We start from the raw sequence: 18,808 nt of genomic DNA on the forward strand, positions 1-18,808 counted from the left end.
GCATGGTCAGAAAAAGAGACCAGAAGTTTTTTCCAGCCGAAAATAAAGTGAAAACAGCCCCTCTTTAGATGTAAGATTGCATGATAGACTATTAAGGCAACTGTTGTGAAATGAATAATAAAGTAATGAAGTGAAACATTTGACATACAGCTTCTTTGTGTGGCATAATGCATATATCTATATCTACTTTCTATATATGAGATATAAAAACATATTCTAATGCAATTTATCACAATTCTATTTTTGTATTTCTATAATGTAAATGGTTACTTACAGTTATAGAATTTCATTGTCCACTTTTATAGTCTTTCTCCATTTTACAATTTATATATATCTACTACAGAAACAGAAAATTCTTCCTTTGAGAGGAGATGCTAACAACATCACCAATAAATCTTCAGTGACTCAGCAAAATAGAAAAACACAAGACAGAACGGTGTAAATATTTGTGTACTGTACATGGATATGTATGTGTGTGTGTATGCTTAAATGTGTACATGCATTCATGTGCTCACTGTATGAAAACAACATTGGCATTCATTTGCATGCAGATTGCATCAGGATGAACCAACCTGCCAGGATCCCACTGGTGACCCCTGGGATGCCCTGGATCTGAGTCACATTGTTGGCAGTAAAGTACTTGTCGCAGGTAGCGTTGAGGAAAGGTGAATCACAGAACATATTCCACAGCTGGGTGGTGACTGTCCCATTAGCTGTCTCAATGGTCTTGGCACACACATCAAACGTCTTCCACACTAAAGTGCGGTTCCCCAAAACGCACACACTGGAGAAAAGAAAAGCACAAAATGTCAGTCATAGGAAACAAAACATTTCAGATAATTCTTGTTGTGGCTGGTGTGTGTGTATATGTGTGTATGTTTGGGGTGTGTGTTTTGCGTTTACTTGAGTCCTTTAGTAGAAGTAGTAAGATTCAAAATTTAAAATCATAAAATGTCCCATTCTGCCCATGACTTCATTTTATTCTATTTAATTTGATACATGTGGTCACTTACAATACAACAGCTCAACAGATGTAAAATTAAAATGTGACTGAACTGAACTAGTAAACAACAAATAAACGCTGAATGCCATTTGTTTTAAATTTCAAACTTTAGCCTTGAACAACAATAACTCCTCAGGAAGCATTGATTTAGTGATTTTTGCTGATCAAAACACGTCTAGATGTCGAGGTTAAAAACGTGCCTCAGTACCTTTGTTTGAAAAGTCATAAAACTAATATTTCAGCAGAATGTTAATGACTGTAACTTAGTGTGAATCAGGTTACAATTGCATGTTGAAATACAACTGAAACAACAGTCAGATGCAACATCAACATCTAAAAAACTTTTTCAACCAACTTTAGCTCAGTTTTACCCTGCAAATCTAGAAGTCTTTTGATCTGCCAACCAATTTGATGCTTAACTGGTCAGTATAGGTACTGTAGTATTATTGGCGTATGGGGGACAAAATCTGAACAGGGACAGACACGTCAAAGCAGGTGGACAGCAGTTTATATAGTATTTCTATTAAAAACAAACTCATTCATTTCCAAGCTTTCAAATCAGTGCAGTTGGTTTTCACGTAATATACGTGATGTTATAAACCTAGCATTGTATGTGTTCCTAGTCTAGCTGGCTTATATTCTGTTACTGCTTACGGGAAATCAGGAGCATCGACGGCAGTCTTGATGACCCCAGCGTAGACAGCCAGGATAGAGAGAATGACGCAGGCCAGAAACACCAGGGCCAGTTTGTTGACATATTTCACGCCGACAAACACCACCGTGGCCATGGAGATCAGCAGGATGGTCCCGTACACGCGCATGTTGTTCAACAGGGCAGCCTCCGCCTCAGCTCCTTCCAGGCCCTCCAGGGGAAAGATGGCCGCTTTGGGCACTATGTAGATCTGAAGTAGAGAGGTTATGTTATTTATTTATTTTTTCTACCTTTACAGCTGTTATGTAAGTGTTACTCTTCCACTTTCCCTCCTCACTTTTCCCCAGCCTGTCTGGGGATTTAAACTGGCAGATTTCAGGTCACAACCCTGCTTCTCCAGCTCATTGTTTACTTTTGAACTTAATAAATTTCACCCACGGTAAAAAAGGGGTGGAAATACAATAAAAGAGTGGTGAGAAAGGCAGCAAGAAATGAGGTGAGCGAGGAGGACAACTCTGTGAAGTGTGAAAACATGTGATGCTCACATTAACGGTCCTCTACTGGAGCTTGCAGCAGCACACATAATATGGCTGCTATTTTAACTCTGCTTAATTAAAGAACTCAAGCATGGTATTAATATTCTAAATGAACTGCCATTATTACACTTTTACTACGGGTCAATCTTAGAATAGTCTCATCATATATAAAACGGTAAACCCCTAATTAGCCCATCAGTATCTGTCATCAGCTTTAGATGATTCATGGCGAGGCTGTTACATAATCATGGGAATTTCTCTCTCTTTTTAAATAATCATTTGATTTGTGTCGAAACAGTTTAATCACCATAAAAAGAAGGGAAATTGAGAAGAACAAGCAGGGAGTCATGGCTCAGTTTGGTCCATTTTAGCTGGAGAAACTGATCTGATGCTAAGAACAGCATATCACTAGGCAAACAAATCTCCTGCTTCACTGTGAACTGTTCATGCTTCCTAAAATAGCAGCATCAGTTTGTGTTCTTGGCTTGGGTGGAAGGATGAAACATATTCAAATCAGCCCTCTCAAGATCCGCTCCTTACAATTCTGCAGGGATTGTTATTTTACAATGGAAACTAAGCCAGCTTTGACCCAGAAGACAGAATTAACCTCCAGGCATGATCAAACTCTGCATATCCATTAGAGGCAGTAGGAGAATAGCAGAAGACAAAAAAAAAAAACAACACACACTCTGGTATGTTGATAACAGTGGACCAAAGTGATGAGAGCTGTTTCAAGGTAAAGTCTTGTTACTCCGCCAGTGTCTTGATCTCTCGCTAATGCAGTATTTGCATAATTACCCAATACTCCATGCAGCATGAGGGACTGCAGTGGAAGAAATGTGGAATAAAAAGGCAGAGGAGGAGGAGGAGGAGGAGGAGGAGGAGGAGGAGGATAGGAGGAATGATGATCAAGATGAAAGATCCCTGCATTTCATCAACCGATCAGAATTCACGTTGAAGAGCATAGCTTGAGAAAAAATTGCTTCAAAGCACAGTGAGGAGAAAAATAAACTGGGAAGGAGAGGAACTCTGTTCTCAGAAAGGTATGCACCACATAGTTTCATTTTTGTTCAGACCACAGGATTTTTTTTTCACAATTTGCAATTCGCTGAAGTGTCCGCAGCCAGCAAGTTGCACAGCATTTTGCTTGTCAAGGCTTAAAGGGATATCAAAAACTCCTCTTGGATTATATTCTACAAGATTGGATTTTGATATTAACCTATAAGGCAAAAAAGAATACATGTTTTTAAAATTTATGAACCTAGAGTGTGCAGCAAGTTTTTGTGTTTTCTTTTTGGACAGGTCTAGCCTGGTTTCAGACCTCTGAACTGCTGCCCACACCTTTGATTTTATTGTAGCAACTCAAATTAGCTCACCAGAGCTATAAAAACAACAACATTGAAATACCCACAAAAATGGCAAATAGAAAGAATAACATCTATGCAGCTCTACAGGTTGCTACAAGTCAATTTACAGAAATAACAACTCTTTAAAAAATTAACATATTTGTTCGATAGACGTTAAAAAGTCAACCGCTCCAAGCTTCTGTTAGTGCAGCATCTATGTTAACTGATAAAGACATCAACAGACAACAGCTAATATGAGTACAGATTAATAATGGGGTGCAGACAAAAGGGTAATTATTTCTGATTATCGAGCTGAATCCCTCCTGAAAAAGAGACTTTAATATCAATGTTAAACAAAATAAATTAAAAGAGAGAAAGAGAGAAAGGTGAACTATAATGCACAGAGCCATATTCTTAGCCAACAACATGGACTGGTCGTTGAATGCCTCTCTGCAGCTGGGTTGGTTTGGCTCCTTGCCTCATATCATTGAACCATTTCCAATATTGGCACCAGTTTTTCCTCAGAGCAACATGGTACCAAATCTTTTATGTATTCCCAGCATAATTTAATCTATGGGGTCATATTCACTTGTGTAATTCTGTACTTGTTGGACAGCGCTTTCTTTTGACAGTACACAGTGTTATCACCATGACAAAAGTGTCAAAACATGATGTCACAGAGTTAAATGCAGAGAGTGTAAAGCTGTGATTTGAGTGGTCACCCTCCACTAAACTGGCAATGGTATCCCATCATTTTCCCCTTAGCTCATTGTGGTCTTGCAAGAGTCTGGAAAGATAGTCTTAAGACATACAGGAAGGCCCTCTGTAATGCAAGAGCCGCCTATTATACATCATTTATAGAGGAAAATAAAAAAACAATCCTTGGTTCCTTTTCAGCATTTTGGCCAGGCTGACAAAGGTCATAACTATTGATCCATGTATTCCTATAGGTCTCAGTAGTAACAACTTCATGAGCTTCTTTAATGATAAAATTCTAACTATTAAAGACAAAATTCATCACCTACTGCACTCAACAGGCACCGATTTATCCCCAAACACAGAAACCTTAGATACAGCTGTAAAACCTGACATATATTGTTTTTCTCTAATCGACTTTCCTGAACTAACCTTAAGAATTTCTTCATCTAAACCATCAACCTGTCTCTTAGACCCCATCCCAACTACGCTGCTTAATGAAGTCTTACCCATAGTTAGCACTTCTTTACTAGATATGATCAACCTGTCTTTAGTAACAGGCTATGTACCACAGTCCTTTAAAGTGGCTGTAATTAAACCTCTTCTTAAAAAGCCTACTCTTGATTCCTTGATTTAGCCAATATAGACCTATATCTAATCTTCCCTTTCTCTCCAAGACCCTTGAGAAAGCAGTCACCAATCAGTTGTGTGACTTTCTACATAACAATAGTTTATTTGAGGATTTTCATTTGTCAGGATTTAGAGCACATCATAGCACGGAGACAGCACTGGTGAAAGTTACAAATGACCTCCTAATTGCATCAGACAAAGGACTTCTCTCTGAACTTGTCTTGTTAGGTCTTAGTGCTGCATTTGACACCATTGGCTATCACATCCTATTACAGAGACTGGAACATTTAATTGGCATTGAAGGAACTGCATTAAGCAGGTTTAAGTCCTATTTATCAGACTGACATGGAGTTGTGTGCTTGGACCAATACTATTTACTATATATATGCTTCCTCTAGGTAATATTATTAGGATTGCATTGCTATGCAGATGATACCCAATTATATTTATCAATGAAACCAGATGAAACCAATCAGTTAACTAAACTCCAAGCATGCCTTAAGGACATAAAGACCTGGATAACCTGAAATATTCTGCTGCTAAACTCAGGCAAAACTGAAGTTATCATGCTTAGCCCTAAACACCTTAGAAACACATTATCTAATGATATAGCTACACTAGATGGCATTACCCTGGCCTCCAGCGCCACCGTAAGGAATCTGGGAGTTATCTTTGATCAGGATATGTCCTTTAACTCCAACATAAAACTAATTTCAAGCACTGCCTTTTTTCACCTATGTAACACTGCAAAAATCAGGCACATCCTTTCTCAAAAAGATACAGAAAAACTAGTCCACGCATTTGTTATTTCCAGGCTGGATTATTGCAATTCCTTATTATCAGGCTGCGGTAACAAGTCTCTAAAGACTCTCCAGCTGGTCCAGAATGCAGCTGCACGTGTACTGACAAAAACTAGAAAAAGAGATAATATTTTTCCCATTTTAGCCTCTTTGTACTGGCTCCCTGTAAAATCCAGAATAGAATTTTAAAATCCTTCTCCTAACTTACAAAGCCTTTAATGGTCAGGCACCATCATATCTTAAAGAGCTCATAGTGCCCTATTACCCCACTACAACACTGCGCTACCAGAATGCAGACTTACTTGTGGTTCCTAGAGTCCCAAAAGTAGAATGGGAGGCAGAGCCTTCAGCTATCAGGCTCCTCTCCTGTGGAACCATCTTCCATCTTCCTTTCGGTCCAGGAGGCAGACACCCTCTCTACGTTTAAGAGTAGGCTTAAAAGATTCCTTTCTGATAAAGCTTTTATTTAGGGCCGACCAAGCTTGCCTTGGACCAGCCCCTGGTTATACTGCTGTAGGCCTAGACTGCCGAGGGACTTCCCATGATGCACTGAGCGCCTCTCTCCTCCTCCCCCTCTCCATCTGTAAGCACTCATGAACCATTAATGCATATTACTAACTTGGCTTCTTCCCTGGAGTTTTTATGCCTTCTCGTCTCACAGGCTTCCATGGATCGTGGTTGCAGACCGCCTGCTGCTGTGGTCCTGTTTGACATCCACGCTTGCTATTATTATCATTAGTCATATTTCTATTATTATTATTGATGTTATTGTTATTATTTTTGTTACTGTGCTTCTCTGTGTCTCTCTCTCCCCCTCCCTCCTTCTTTCTCTCTCATCCCAACTGGTCAAGGTAGATGGCCGCCAACCTAGAACCCAGTTCTGCTCAAGGTTTCTTCCTGTTAAAGAGGAGTTTTTCCTTGCTGTTGACGCCAAGTGCTTGCTCATGGGGGAATGTTGGGTCTCTATAAATTAAAGAGTATGCTCCTGACCTGCTCTGTATGAAAAGTGTCATGAGTTAACTTGCTGTGTTTTGACGCTATATAAATAAACTTGACTTGACATGCAACGCCATGGATGAATTAGCTTGAAATGGATGTCATTTCAAGTAGGCTGTACAGTAGAGAGTTGACAGGTTTCCCCTTCACTCACATCAAGATGGACTGAAATCCATCTTTGGTTTTAATTTTCAGTTTGGAAAAATCACTGCAGCTGTTCTGGAAATGTTGTTTTTCATCAATTATTAACCAGACTCAGTCTCAGAATAAATCTGTGGTGAGAAATAGGCCCTGCATCTGCATAGGCATGCATAATCTTATGTCTATAATGCCTCATTTAAATATTTGATGTCAAGGTTGGGTGATATTCAGGATATAGTGAGTCATATGATCATTTAAGACATGCTGGGCTATATCAAACCTCAAGTGGTTGTTTCCAGACTCTGAACTGGCTGTTCAATGCTAATATTTGACCACACACACTCATAATATATTCCTCTTGATCCACTTCGCTGCCACGTAATACCTCTACTGGTGGCATGTGCTTCTAGCCACTAAATCACTGAGTCACCACGCCTGTTGGACTCACATGATTGTTGTCACATTTTTGATCCCTAAAAACCTGAGGAATGGGAGAGGAGCAGACAGAAACACAGACAAACAGGATATTTCTCACCAGGAGCAGCTCGATGGCCCCCAGGATGTACATGGCTCCAGCGAAGGTGGTCCCCAGGTAGAAGCAGATCCCCACTGCTCCCCCAAACTCAGGGCCCAGCGAACGCGATATCATGTAGTAGGAGCCTCCAGCTACATACAAACACAACAATGTTAACATAAGTACTTGTATGTGATATGTTTGTCTGTTTGTATGTAGGTACTGTATGTCTATGCAAGTGTATGAATCAGTTTTATGATGTAAATTTCACACATTACTGTCCATTATGTAAGAGACACATAAACAAGTATTCAGAAGTCGAATTTAAGTTTGACACGAGTGTCACTATTTAACTACTGCAGAAAATCATTAAAAATGTCAGTTCATTAATTCATCTTTAACCCTATAAAATTTAAAAACAGATGACACATACCCACCTTGTTACCAGAGCACAAAATAACGTCTGAAAATTATTGAATGTGTGTGATTATCAGCCCAAAGTATTCAATTTATGAAAAAAAGCAAGCGAATTAGTGTAATTGTACTAATTTGCTTTTGTCATACTGCTTTCTATTAGTTGTAATTTCAGTTTTGCTGTTTTCTGTTCCTAATCTTTTTTATTAGTGTTTTTACACAGGGTTCATATTTGTGCAAATAAATTAACTGAACATAAATAAATAGACCTTAATCAGCACTTTGCAGCAGCATAAAGGCTGGTACCAGTTATAACAGAGACAGTTATAATTGGCATTCACTTCCACATTTCTCTACAGGCCTGTAATTTCCTCTGACCCCTGCTGTATGCACACCAACTAGTAAGACGCAGGCCATCATTACTATGTAAACTCACATTATATAATATAGCTAAACTGCATAATGTACACATTAATGTGTCTGCATACAGATACAAACATGTGCGATCATGTTTATATTTCAGGCATTTGGCTGGTGTTTTTATTTTGTTTAAATAATGTTGTGTGACGATGAGTTAAAGTGCACAAGATCCAAGACTAAAGCTTTTAATGTTTTGGGGGATATCAAGCTGCACTTGGTGCAATGTGCCAAAAGAAATCACTGAAAAGAGAAATTTAGAAGCGGACAGCCTCAAACAGTGATGACTGTGTGCTGCCAGCGTCTGCTCACCCACCTGGCACTACTCCATTGGTAGCGATGGCACTCATCGAGATGGCAGTCAGCATGGTCTACACAGAGAAGGAGCAGAAAAAAAGAAGATTAGATCATATTTACCAGAGTCTGTATACTGTATACTGTACTGTAAATAGGAAAAGTTGATTGCTGAGTTTCTCACAATCCTCTAAAAAAGTATAATTTATTACTTTCTTTAATAAGCTGTTTAAATAATAATTGTGAATAGACTCCAACATACTGTATGACAAAGTAAAGACTAGGTTTTATTGGCTGATGTAATAATCACTATATCTGACAAATAAAAGGATAAAATTTATTCAAAAGGGGAAAAAACAAGACCAAGAGTCTACAAGCACGTTAGAGGCTCTGAGATGTTCAACTTCAGCACAGCAGTGTGTTGAGCTAAATGCTGAAAATGACAATCCAAACATGCTGATATTTAGCAGGTGTAATGTTTAAAAAGTTCACTTAACCATCTTAACACTAACTTATGCTGATTACTGAACACAAAGAACAGCTGAGTCTGATGGGAATGTTATTAGTTTTGCAGGTATTCATAGTCATAAAACAAATTATTGGACAAATTAAAACTTTGGCCTGATAATGGTGGTACATAAAAATTCACTGAAGTCATTACAGTTCATCCTCAGTGGGACATGAATGTCTGCACAAAATTTCATGGCCATCCATTCAATAGTTGCCGAGACTTTTCATGAAACTATTTTAATTTCCCCCAATGATGCACATTATTGCACGGCATATAACATCAGAACATCATGTGATGGAGTTTACGAAGGGACAACAGTTTACAGCAAGCTGACTGGCTGTTGATTAGACAAATAATAATGCCACTGGGCCTGTCATCAGCTGTCAGAGCACATTCAGACAATGACAACTCTAAGGCAACTCTAGTATCGAGCAGGAGAAAAAACACTGGAAGAAATGTAAGGACATGCTAGACTGGAGATCACTTGTTGCCTGCAACACAAAGAGCCAGCTCTCGCTGCCCTGGAGAGGAAGAGAGGGAGAGTTACAGGCAGCGAGCGGAAGAATGGGCCAGAAAAATAAAAAATGACAGAGAAGAAACAGAAAAGTTGAGTGAGAAAAATTGAGAGATAGTGTGTGTGACAGTACAAAGATGGTATTAAGATTTCATCAGTCTTTCAAATGCTATTGTTGAATTTCTGAGTGTCTTTTTACATTGTTTGCACATGAAAGAGAGCGACAGAGAAAGAAAGAGAGGCATCAGGAGGAGATGTGAGAGCAGGCTGCTAAAAATCACTGCCCTCTCTTAAAACAGCTTTCACTTTTTCTCTCTCTTTCTTTAAATACTGTCTCACTTATTTTATTTTCATTCCGCCATTACTTTCTGTTGCTTCTATTGTTTTAGTGATTGTTTCAATATTCAAAGTACAACTTTTTATAATCCACAGTACTCTCATACAGTGGTAACTGATTCAGCTTCTGCCCAGTTTGAGAAACATGTCAGATTTGCAAAATTGTTGGTGTATGCAATGCATTCTGGGTAAAATCCCGTGTAATACATGTTTCACATTTCTAGCAGCAGGAGATGTATTTTGGAAGGAACAGTACACAGTTTCATTTTAGTTTCAGTGGCAGCTTCTGTACTCTAACTGTTGTTGTCTTCTGTCTTCAGTGTGCATCTTGGTGCACATACAACACAGTTGGCCTTTTAAGTCCTTACTGGAAGCAGTTGTGAAAGCAAATTCAATGAAAGTGGTAACCAGTCAGAAAAAGATGAGATACCATAAACAGTTAGAACAAATATATTGCTAAAATAAATTAGCACAACTAATTCACTACTTTTGTTTCCAGTGAAGTCAACTATTTAAAATTTACTGTTATATTTGTTGTTAGTGTTATGTTTTTGAAACGCTAATTTACAACTGTAAAGATATGATATATACAAATGTGGGTCACAATTTTTTAATAATTGAATTAAAGGATCATTATCAGAAATGTTAGATATTTAAAAACATGCATTGGCTTATATATCCATATCAGATTTTTTTGAAAATCTTTAATGCTTTCATTTTTGACATCCTCGAAGTGCAAAGTGCTTTGTTGCAAAGTGCTTTCTTCTACACCAATAAAAGTAAAAACTATTACTATTAATTATAGCAATGATTAATAATAATTTTTTATTGATACTGTACAATATTAGGCTACTATTCAGTGGTCATTGCTTTGGTGTTCATGCACTATGTTTCCGGGAGTTGAAATCACAATATTTTCATTTTCTACATTACTAAAATTATTTTTATTTAGTCATCTTAGACCAGTGAGACAAAGAAGAGAGTGAGAATTATAATGGAAGAAAGTCTGGTGACTCCCAGCAGCAGTACAACATGTCGGGTATGTTCGACTATCAGTTCGTCTGTCTCTGTAAAGACTGTAATGTGGTTAGTGTCACCTGAGGGCCTGGTGGACTGGCGATCAGGAGTGAGGAGTGAGTGGGACTGGGCTCTCTTCCTCTCTCTAATCTGGTCATAATGAGGCCACAAGCTCTTCTCCCACCACAGCAGATAAGACAGTAATTGTTTAAGTGTTTTATCTGATGTGGGCAGCAGCCACACAGAGGTAGCCAGTTGCATACTGAATCACTGAATCACCACGCGACTGTACAGGGCAGCTGCCAATGGAGTCATGATTTACAATTACTAGTGCAATCAAATAGGACTGATGTGCTGTGCATTAGAAGTGACTCTGAGTTACCTATAGTTCAGTATTGCAAAGGTAAAAAGGCTACATGAATAGAAAGGAGCCATACATTGTTTTCCCAAAGCCTTGATGTTATCATCAAAACTCCTCCTGTGAACAGTGACTGTCCAATCATAGCTTAGCAACTGCATGACCTGTCAGGCTTTGGATTTCCACTCATGTTGAAGTGTTGAACTTTGGATGATGGTGTCCTTTTTGCCTTACCAAAAATCAACAACAATAGCGTAACCTACAAAACCTAACCTGTGAAAGTTAACATGTCTGGCTAACTTGCTTACTACCTACAGTAGTAACTCTGATGTAGTGTTACATCTGAAGCATATAGTTAGCTAGCTACAGCATTAATCTAATATTAATCTAATAATCCATAGAGGTTCAAATCAAATTAGGTATGTTAAAACAAAATACTAAATTTTTCCGAATCATATTTTACTGTGTGTAATACGAGGACTAATTAGCTCTACCCTGCAGTATAAAAACAATGCTGCTTCTTTATTGTCTTCCTCTGCATGAAATCAAGGACCCATTGTTTCAAAATCACAAGTGTTAAATCTGCCACTGTTATCATTTTAAACTGCTTTATGCTCCGTTCAAGAATGGGAAGCTTGACAGGCGTTGCAAAAGTTAAATAGGTCAATTTATCTCAAAGATTTTAGATGGATTTGGATGAGTTGATCATCATAGAAGGTTTTACCAATAGTGTCAATGTTAACATTTTTGTCTGGACCATGACCAGCTCCAGGCAGGCTACAGTAACAAGTGTGACCTCTCAGAACTCACCATTTTGTTTCTCTTGCGATTGGTACTTCATCTGGTTGAAGTATGTGCTGTCATTTTGTTTTGACTGTAGTGCCACGAGTGACACAGCACTAGAAGATGAGATTTTTTTTTTTTTGTCAAATCCCATTTGGTCCCTTACACCTTTTACTTTTAGCAGTGTCCTACTTTTATTTCACCTGACCCTCTGGGCGTCATTGTGGACAGGGACGTTAATAAGCGCCATCAATCAGCTGCTGTTTCAAACTCAGTGGATAGCTCTCTCCGTCCTGCAAGGTTTTGCATTGATCCCAGAATGTCACACTTTGATTTGCTGCAAATAATGTAAATGTATTAATGTAAATAAAAATTAATCACTGGATGTACCCTCAAAAGCAGATTAGTTTAATTCAATATCTAAAATTTCAACATTTTTGGGGGGCTTTTTCTGTCTTTTATTTACTACTTCTTCTTTTTAATTCTGGCACTGAAGGCAGAAGTGTTCTGCTGTAGTAGGCAGGATATGCAGCATCTTTTTTCCCACTGACCCAGAGCCTGTGGCCTGTTTTATCGTCCCACTTTCAGGCAAAGCAGGTAACCTAAAATTGTGTTGGTTTGAGAGTTTGTGTGATAGAGCATATGCGGTGCTCTGGTTTGCTAACACCTTCTTTCTCCGTGAAGCCTGAAGTGACTGAGTGTACCTCTAAACTCACATGTACCCACACGCCCTCTGGCCTCCGAGCATGCCAGTTGAAGACCTCAGATTATGACTCCTCGCCATCTGTCTCATACATATGAGGCAAAACAGCAGAAAGCTTACATATCGGACAAATGGGACGCTTTCTTTCTAAGGCAGCCTGAACGCTAGCGAAACTTGAATAATTGCTAAGCCATCATGCTTCAGGCTGAGCTTGAGGAATGTATTTGGAAGAAAACTAATTTTCATTTTCAAGAAAAGTCTGCTACTGTAGTTAATACACCCCTGACGCTGACTGCGAAGGACACTTTAGGTCTGTTTGTTCCCAAAGCTACACTCAAACTCTGATTTGGCCTTTAGTCGACCTCGGAGTTGAGCGGAAATTGGTTTTGACAGGAATGGAGTTTTCATGCTGCCCTGAGAGCATTCTTCATTAGCATGCTTCATTACACAAATGCAGAATAGTTTTGTCAAGTACAACTTCATCAATTCACATACAATTGTACAGCAGAAGTCTATTTTCAGTGTGCTGTTTATCACTTGAAATCTCTGTGGATGCTAAACTGAAAGCAAAAATGTCAGGTGAAAGAAACAGAGGTGATTTTGACTTTCAGACCGACATCGGGGGATAGAGACTGAGCACAAGAGGACAAGATGCAGTCGCGTGAAGGGATAAGGTGGCAAAGCAGGACAAAAACTGGATGGTAAGTGGTAAGAGAGGCAGTGGGGGGAGAAAGGCAGGGAAATCAAAGTAGTAGAGAGAGGAAATAATGAGACAGTAAAATGAAAAAAGGGGTCGGAGAAATTGAGGAAGCGAAAGAGACGAGAGTAAAAAAATGAAAGAGATGAAGGGAGAAAAGCATCCTTAGCATTTAAATGAGTCATGACAGAGGGCAGACCATCCTTCCCCTCGCAGCATTTGGATTCAAGACCTGGAAGTAATGAGGAAGACCAAACAACAGATGACTTTCCATCTAGAATATTAAACCTCATTTTATCTTGGTGACAAGCCTGCATTCATTATCTGAGCTAAAAATACACACACACACACACACACGCCGCATGCGTGGAGAACGCCGTCTGCAGTGATATACTGACTCTTAAAATGGTTGGTTGTGTGTATAATTTCATGGTTAATATTATAACGTGTCAGAGCTTTTCCACATGGAGGCACATTCTTCATATAATAATGATTCCCAGAATGTACGAGTGTACGGTGGCTCGTTAACATTCGGCCGAAATGTTCTGTGACGGACCAATAATGGTGTAAGTGTTCGATAGGGACAGATATGCGCGGATGTGATTGAGCATCTAATGAAAAGTGCTCCGTCAGTGATATCCCATCAAGCACTCGTGTGAATAAAACATGGAGTCACGCTGTATATTATAAAGCACTACGGCATGCGTGATTCCTTCGCTCTTCAAGTCCTGTGGATTTCACTAAAGGTGGGGATTGCTGTGCGTGTGTACATGCATACATGTATGTACACACACACACACACACACACACACACACACACACGTACACACTCCTGCAGTGTGTTGCTGGCAAACCCCCTGGAGGGCTGGGTGGTTATGTGTTATGTAAGGAGCTCAGGAGGAGAGAGAGGTGGGGGTTTCTCACACACCGTTCACGCTCAGGCTTATCGCCCCGGGGCTCTGCAGTGAGCTCGGTGTGACTGATAAGAAATATGTGTGTGTGTGTGTGCGTGTGTATGGGAGTGTCTGTGTGTGTGTGAGAGAGAGAGAAGGATGGAGGGAAAAAATGTATGTTGAAGACTTTAGACATTCCCCAGTGTATGCATGTGAGGAAATTTTAGTGTCTGTGTGTACGCATAAGAAATGCAGTAAAGGAAATGTTTGCATGGCTTCCTGTCAAACTGAGTCTGAACCAGCTTTGATCTTTGAGGCTTTTTTCCTTTTTTTTTTTTTTTTTTTTTTTACAATGCACAATTTTAGACACCATTTTTAGCATAAAACTGAGCACCATAGTTGTTGTTTTTTTGGACGCTTCAACAGAATATTTTCACACCAACAATTAAACTGGGACACATTTTAAGTAATCCAACTGGGCAAGATACTAATGGGAATTAATTATTTTTTAAATGAGATACCTTCCCACCGAAAGCACATTTAAAATTGTACAACAGTCAATTTAAAAATAGTAATAAAAACATACATGCTTTCCCTCACTATGCTGCATCAAAGCCTTCTCTACGCTGTCACAGAGAAACATGATTGGGAAGCATATTGCCTGTGTGTGTGTCTGTGCAGGCAAGTTTGCTATGGTTGGGATTTGAGGGGGTTGTTCTATAAATACACTCTGTGCTAGAGGAGAATCTAGGCTGCACAAACACACAGACATGCCAACATACAGTCCTGCCACAACGCACACTGCAAACCAGAGAAGACGCAAAAGATATACAAACCCTGACAGCAGACAGACAACACAGTTTAAATTAAACTGCCCTGTACAATAACATAACCAAGGCTTCACTGTTCTAACTATAAAGGAAAGACTCTCTGTCTGTCTGTTTGTATGTATGTCCTTCGTACATCTCGAGAACCGTTCATCTGATCGACTTCACACTTGGTGGGTGTATTGCATAGGACCCAAGGAAGTGCAGTGTCAAATTTGGTGCAAGTTGGACACATGATATGTTTAATATTAATAAACCGTGAATAAACAAGTGAACAGCAAGCTGCTCAGCTCTGTGTCTGAAGTGGTGATCGTCCTCTGCTGCTGGAGTGGAACATTTCTCTGAATCTGGAAATTAATTTTTATTGTAAGTGGATATTCTCACTCAGGATAAAACTTGATGATTTGGAAATTGCATAGGGCCCAACTGGAAATGGCTAAATGACAAAAAAACTACTGAAAATATTGAGCGTGAGTGTTCATTAAACTCTCAAGTCCCTGCATGAGTTGTTTTCACCAAAAAATAAGTATGTTTCTGATTTTTTGTACTTCATAATAATAAAACCATAAGCATGAGCACAGCCGGCAATCAAAGCTGTACAGCGAGTCAGAGAAAAGTTTTTTCACATGGCGACCTCTACAAAGAGAAAAGTAGACAAAGTAAGCAAAAGCAAAAACAGAGCTTTTAACCAAGAATGGACAGACTCTTAGGCTCCTTCCTACGGGCAGTTCAAAACCAGTATGTCTCATATAAGCACAAATATTTTGAGTAAATATACCCATTCAAATGATCCAAACTGAAGCCACAGAAGAGAGATGATCCAAGAGCCCAATATGATCAAGCCACTTTATTTTTAGCTCTCTGTTATGTGTTTTATTTTTAAATGCAGCCCTCTTTATACTTGAAATGAGAAAAGATATTACAGTTTCTTTCATGTCGTTGGTGTATATACTCATACACACCTCACATCAACTGTATTCATTTTTCTACACTGCACTGCACTAGTACATTGAAAAGCTAAACTGAAATAAATTGAATGTGTGAAGAATGTTTCCTGATGCTCGAGAGAAAGCTCTTGTTATTAACATGGGATGTTTTCAACAGACATTTCAGGTAAAATAAGTCCCGCTCCTTTCTACAGAATAGATAGGATGTTACGCATTCAGTGAAGAGGCACAACATACTGTATGTTCCCTGACAATCAAATGCATCAAACAAGTCAAACACGATCAGTTTGTAACAGCCACTCAGATTACTGACAGCAGTGCTGTCGACCCTGTGGGACAGTGTCTGTTGTAATTCCAGTCTCAAGGCCACGACAGGGTGTCAGTCCAACACCAAGTCACTCTGACACATGACTATGGCTTTGCAACACTGACATTAGTGGGAACCAGGGAACATCACAGTGTATCAATTTTGTTCTTTTTACAAGTTGAATGCATAGTTTCTATAAGACACAACTGGAGTGATAATAGAGTGGCAGCTCCCTTCTTTCTGCATACCTCAAAGAGAACCTTGTTTGATCGAAAATCTTTGAAGATATCCATCATAGCTAATGTCATGTGACTGCAGTTACAGTTTTATTGGGTTTGACGCATCTCAATACTACCACTTGAGTGAGTAAATCTAAATATGATAACCCAAAGACAATAAAACTCTAAAACTCTCTACTATGAGTATATTATTGTGTGTGCCACAATAACAAGTCTACAGTGCTAATCAAATGTTAGCTTACATGTCAGTACTGTACTCGGGAATGTCATGTATGAATCTAAAGCCCCTTTTACACAGCCTGTTCAAGGCGGGAACGCTGTGCCTTTATTCTACCTAACTGTTCTGTATAAAAGGTACGGACACGGAGTGGGGGTCAATAAGACGGCTACGGAGGAAGTCACAGAGCCAGATTGACGTCTGTAAAAGGGACAGCCAGCATGGTGGGACAGGGAGCTGACGCTGTTGTGTTACATGTCATGCCTCTGAATCTGAAAGGTCGGCATGCTATGTAAAAGCACGCACGGGGGTGGCTTTGTTTGGTTCAAAAAAGCAAAGGCGGCTTAATGACAGATCTTCTTTACAGTTATAATGCGGAGCCTCTGTATAAAAGGGCGTAGGTTGAATAGTCTAGATTTGAGTATGGGTGATGCTAACATGATTGTAAATGATTGTTTTTAATGTGATGTACTGTATGTGATATACTATATATGTGTTACATATATGTAATAAACTTAACTGAACTGAATTAGCAACACAAGGTCATAGAATGTGTGTAAAGGTCAATATAAAATCTTACTAATTTAACAAATAAAAAATACATGACATATCATAGGCTTTCCATACTGCTAACAACCAAAAATATGTGTGCCTTGTTTAAGAACAGCTTTGTACTTTCTGAGGTGACTAGCGTCATTTTGAGGCTGCATTCAGACAACTTTATGACTCCTTGCAATGTTCTTTTCTAGACTCTTTAATCTCCACTGTTCTCAATGGAGGTAGTAATGGTGGTTACAACATCTGGTATCTTTTACTTCAGCACAACTCATAACCAGAAGACTATCTGCTGCCATGGATACTATAATATGATGCTTTCCACTTTAAGGTCACTCTTTAATACATTTTTAAAATGTGTGAACTACAGGTCAACCCCAATGTGCTTCAACAGAAGGGCTAAAATAAAAGTAGGTAATAGACTCACTGTGGCACAGCACATGAAGACGATGACGAAAGTCCCGATGACACCTCCGATGCCAACCAACCAGGTCATCCTGAGGAAGAGGATGACTCCAAAGATGTTCTGGATGCACGGCAGATAGACGCCCATCAGAGTGCCAAGCTGGGGGGCCTGGATGAAGATGAGGGCAGAAGTTATTGTAATAATTCAAACTCTTTTCATATATAATAATTTAACAGTACGGTTAATAAAGATATTAAATAAATCACATGCTGTGCTCCTTAAATATATGCAAAATGATGGTTGTTGTGTTTTAGGCTGTTGTAAATTTGCTGCTGTTGGTCAGTGCAGTGACACAGTTTTTATGATTTTGTTGATTAAGTTCAAAGTCCCTGTCACCTAAAAAATGCCTTTTTATTCTTGTTCCTTCCGTTGAACGTTTGAGCTTCACTGTGCAGAATGACGTATGTGCAGAGTTTGACACCAGAAGGCTGTTTTCACGTTCATCTGCTGAAAAGTTTAAGGTTTGTTCCTATTAGCATGATTTGTAACATCACAACTAGTTTGGAGCTAATTATGGTCCAGTATGCAACTCACATACACATACACTGACAACCGACTCCCAGTGAAGTCGGAGACATCTTGTTAGCAGCAGTTAAACTTTTGAAACAAAAAATATTTGCATATTTCTGGATTTTTTAATGAGGGAAAAGGAGCAGATGTCAATTGAAGCATTTTTAACTGAACTTTTTTAGTGAAAAACCCATATCAGAAACAAATTATTATTCCAAGCAGAGTGTTATTATATTTATTAAAACACGTCTGGAGGCGAGCTTTGAATTTATGTTTATTTGTATAATATTGAATTTCCGCTATTTTCAGCAGATGCCACTTGCTTATTTGCCATAACACCGACATACCAGATGTGCAACAGTCAGTAAATGATGCAATGACTCAAATAAATGACAGTCAAAACACCAGCACTATGTTCAGATGTGCTCTAGTTTCTGCAGTGCCTTGTCTTGTTTCTCTGAGTGTAATATCCAAAACAAACAACATGAG

General features: G+C 39.0%; 2 protein-coding genes across 5 annotated transcripts in view; one reads left to right on the top strand and one right to left on the bottom strand.

The window, feature by feature from the left end:
• The window catches only part of LOC122980554 (adenosine receptor A1-like), a 719,840-nt gene that overhangs the window by 553,161 nt on the left and 147,871 nt on the right, over positions 1-18,808 (top strand). The window lies entirely within an intron of this gene.
• Positions 1-18,808, bottom strand: part of slc12a5a (solute carrier family 12 member 5a) — a 181,458-nt gene that overhangs the window by 19,226 nt on the left and 143,424 nt on the right. For all 4 annotated transcript variants that reach the window (XM_044348661.1, XM_044348660.1, XM_044348663.1 and 1 more), the window contains exons 4-8: positions 17,771-17,917; positions 8,462-8,516; positions 7,336-7,466; positions 1,658-1,905; positions 573-784 (exon numbers count right to left, since the gene is read on the bottom strand). In XM_044348661.1, the coding sequence (XP_044204596.1) occupies positions 573-784; positions 1,658-1,905; positions 7,336-7,466; positions 8,462-8,516; positions 17,771-17,917 (793 nt within the window). The remainder of the gene's footprint in view (positions 1-572; positions 785-1,657; positions 1,906-7,335; positions 7,467-8,461; positions 8,517-17,770; positions 17,918-18,808) is intronic.

This window comes from Thunnus albacares, chromosome 4 (genome assembly GCF_914725855.1).
Source record: "Thunnus albacares chromosome 4, fThuAlb1.1, whole genome shotgun sequence".
Lineage (NCBI taxonomy): Eukaryota > Metazoa > Chordata > Actinopteri > Scombriformes > Scombridae > Thunnus > Thunnus albacares.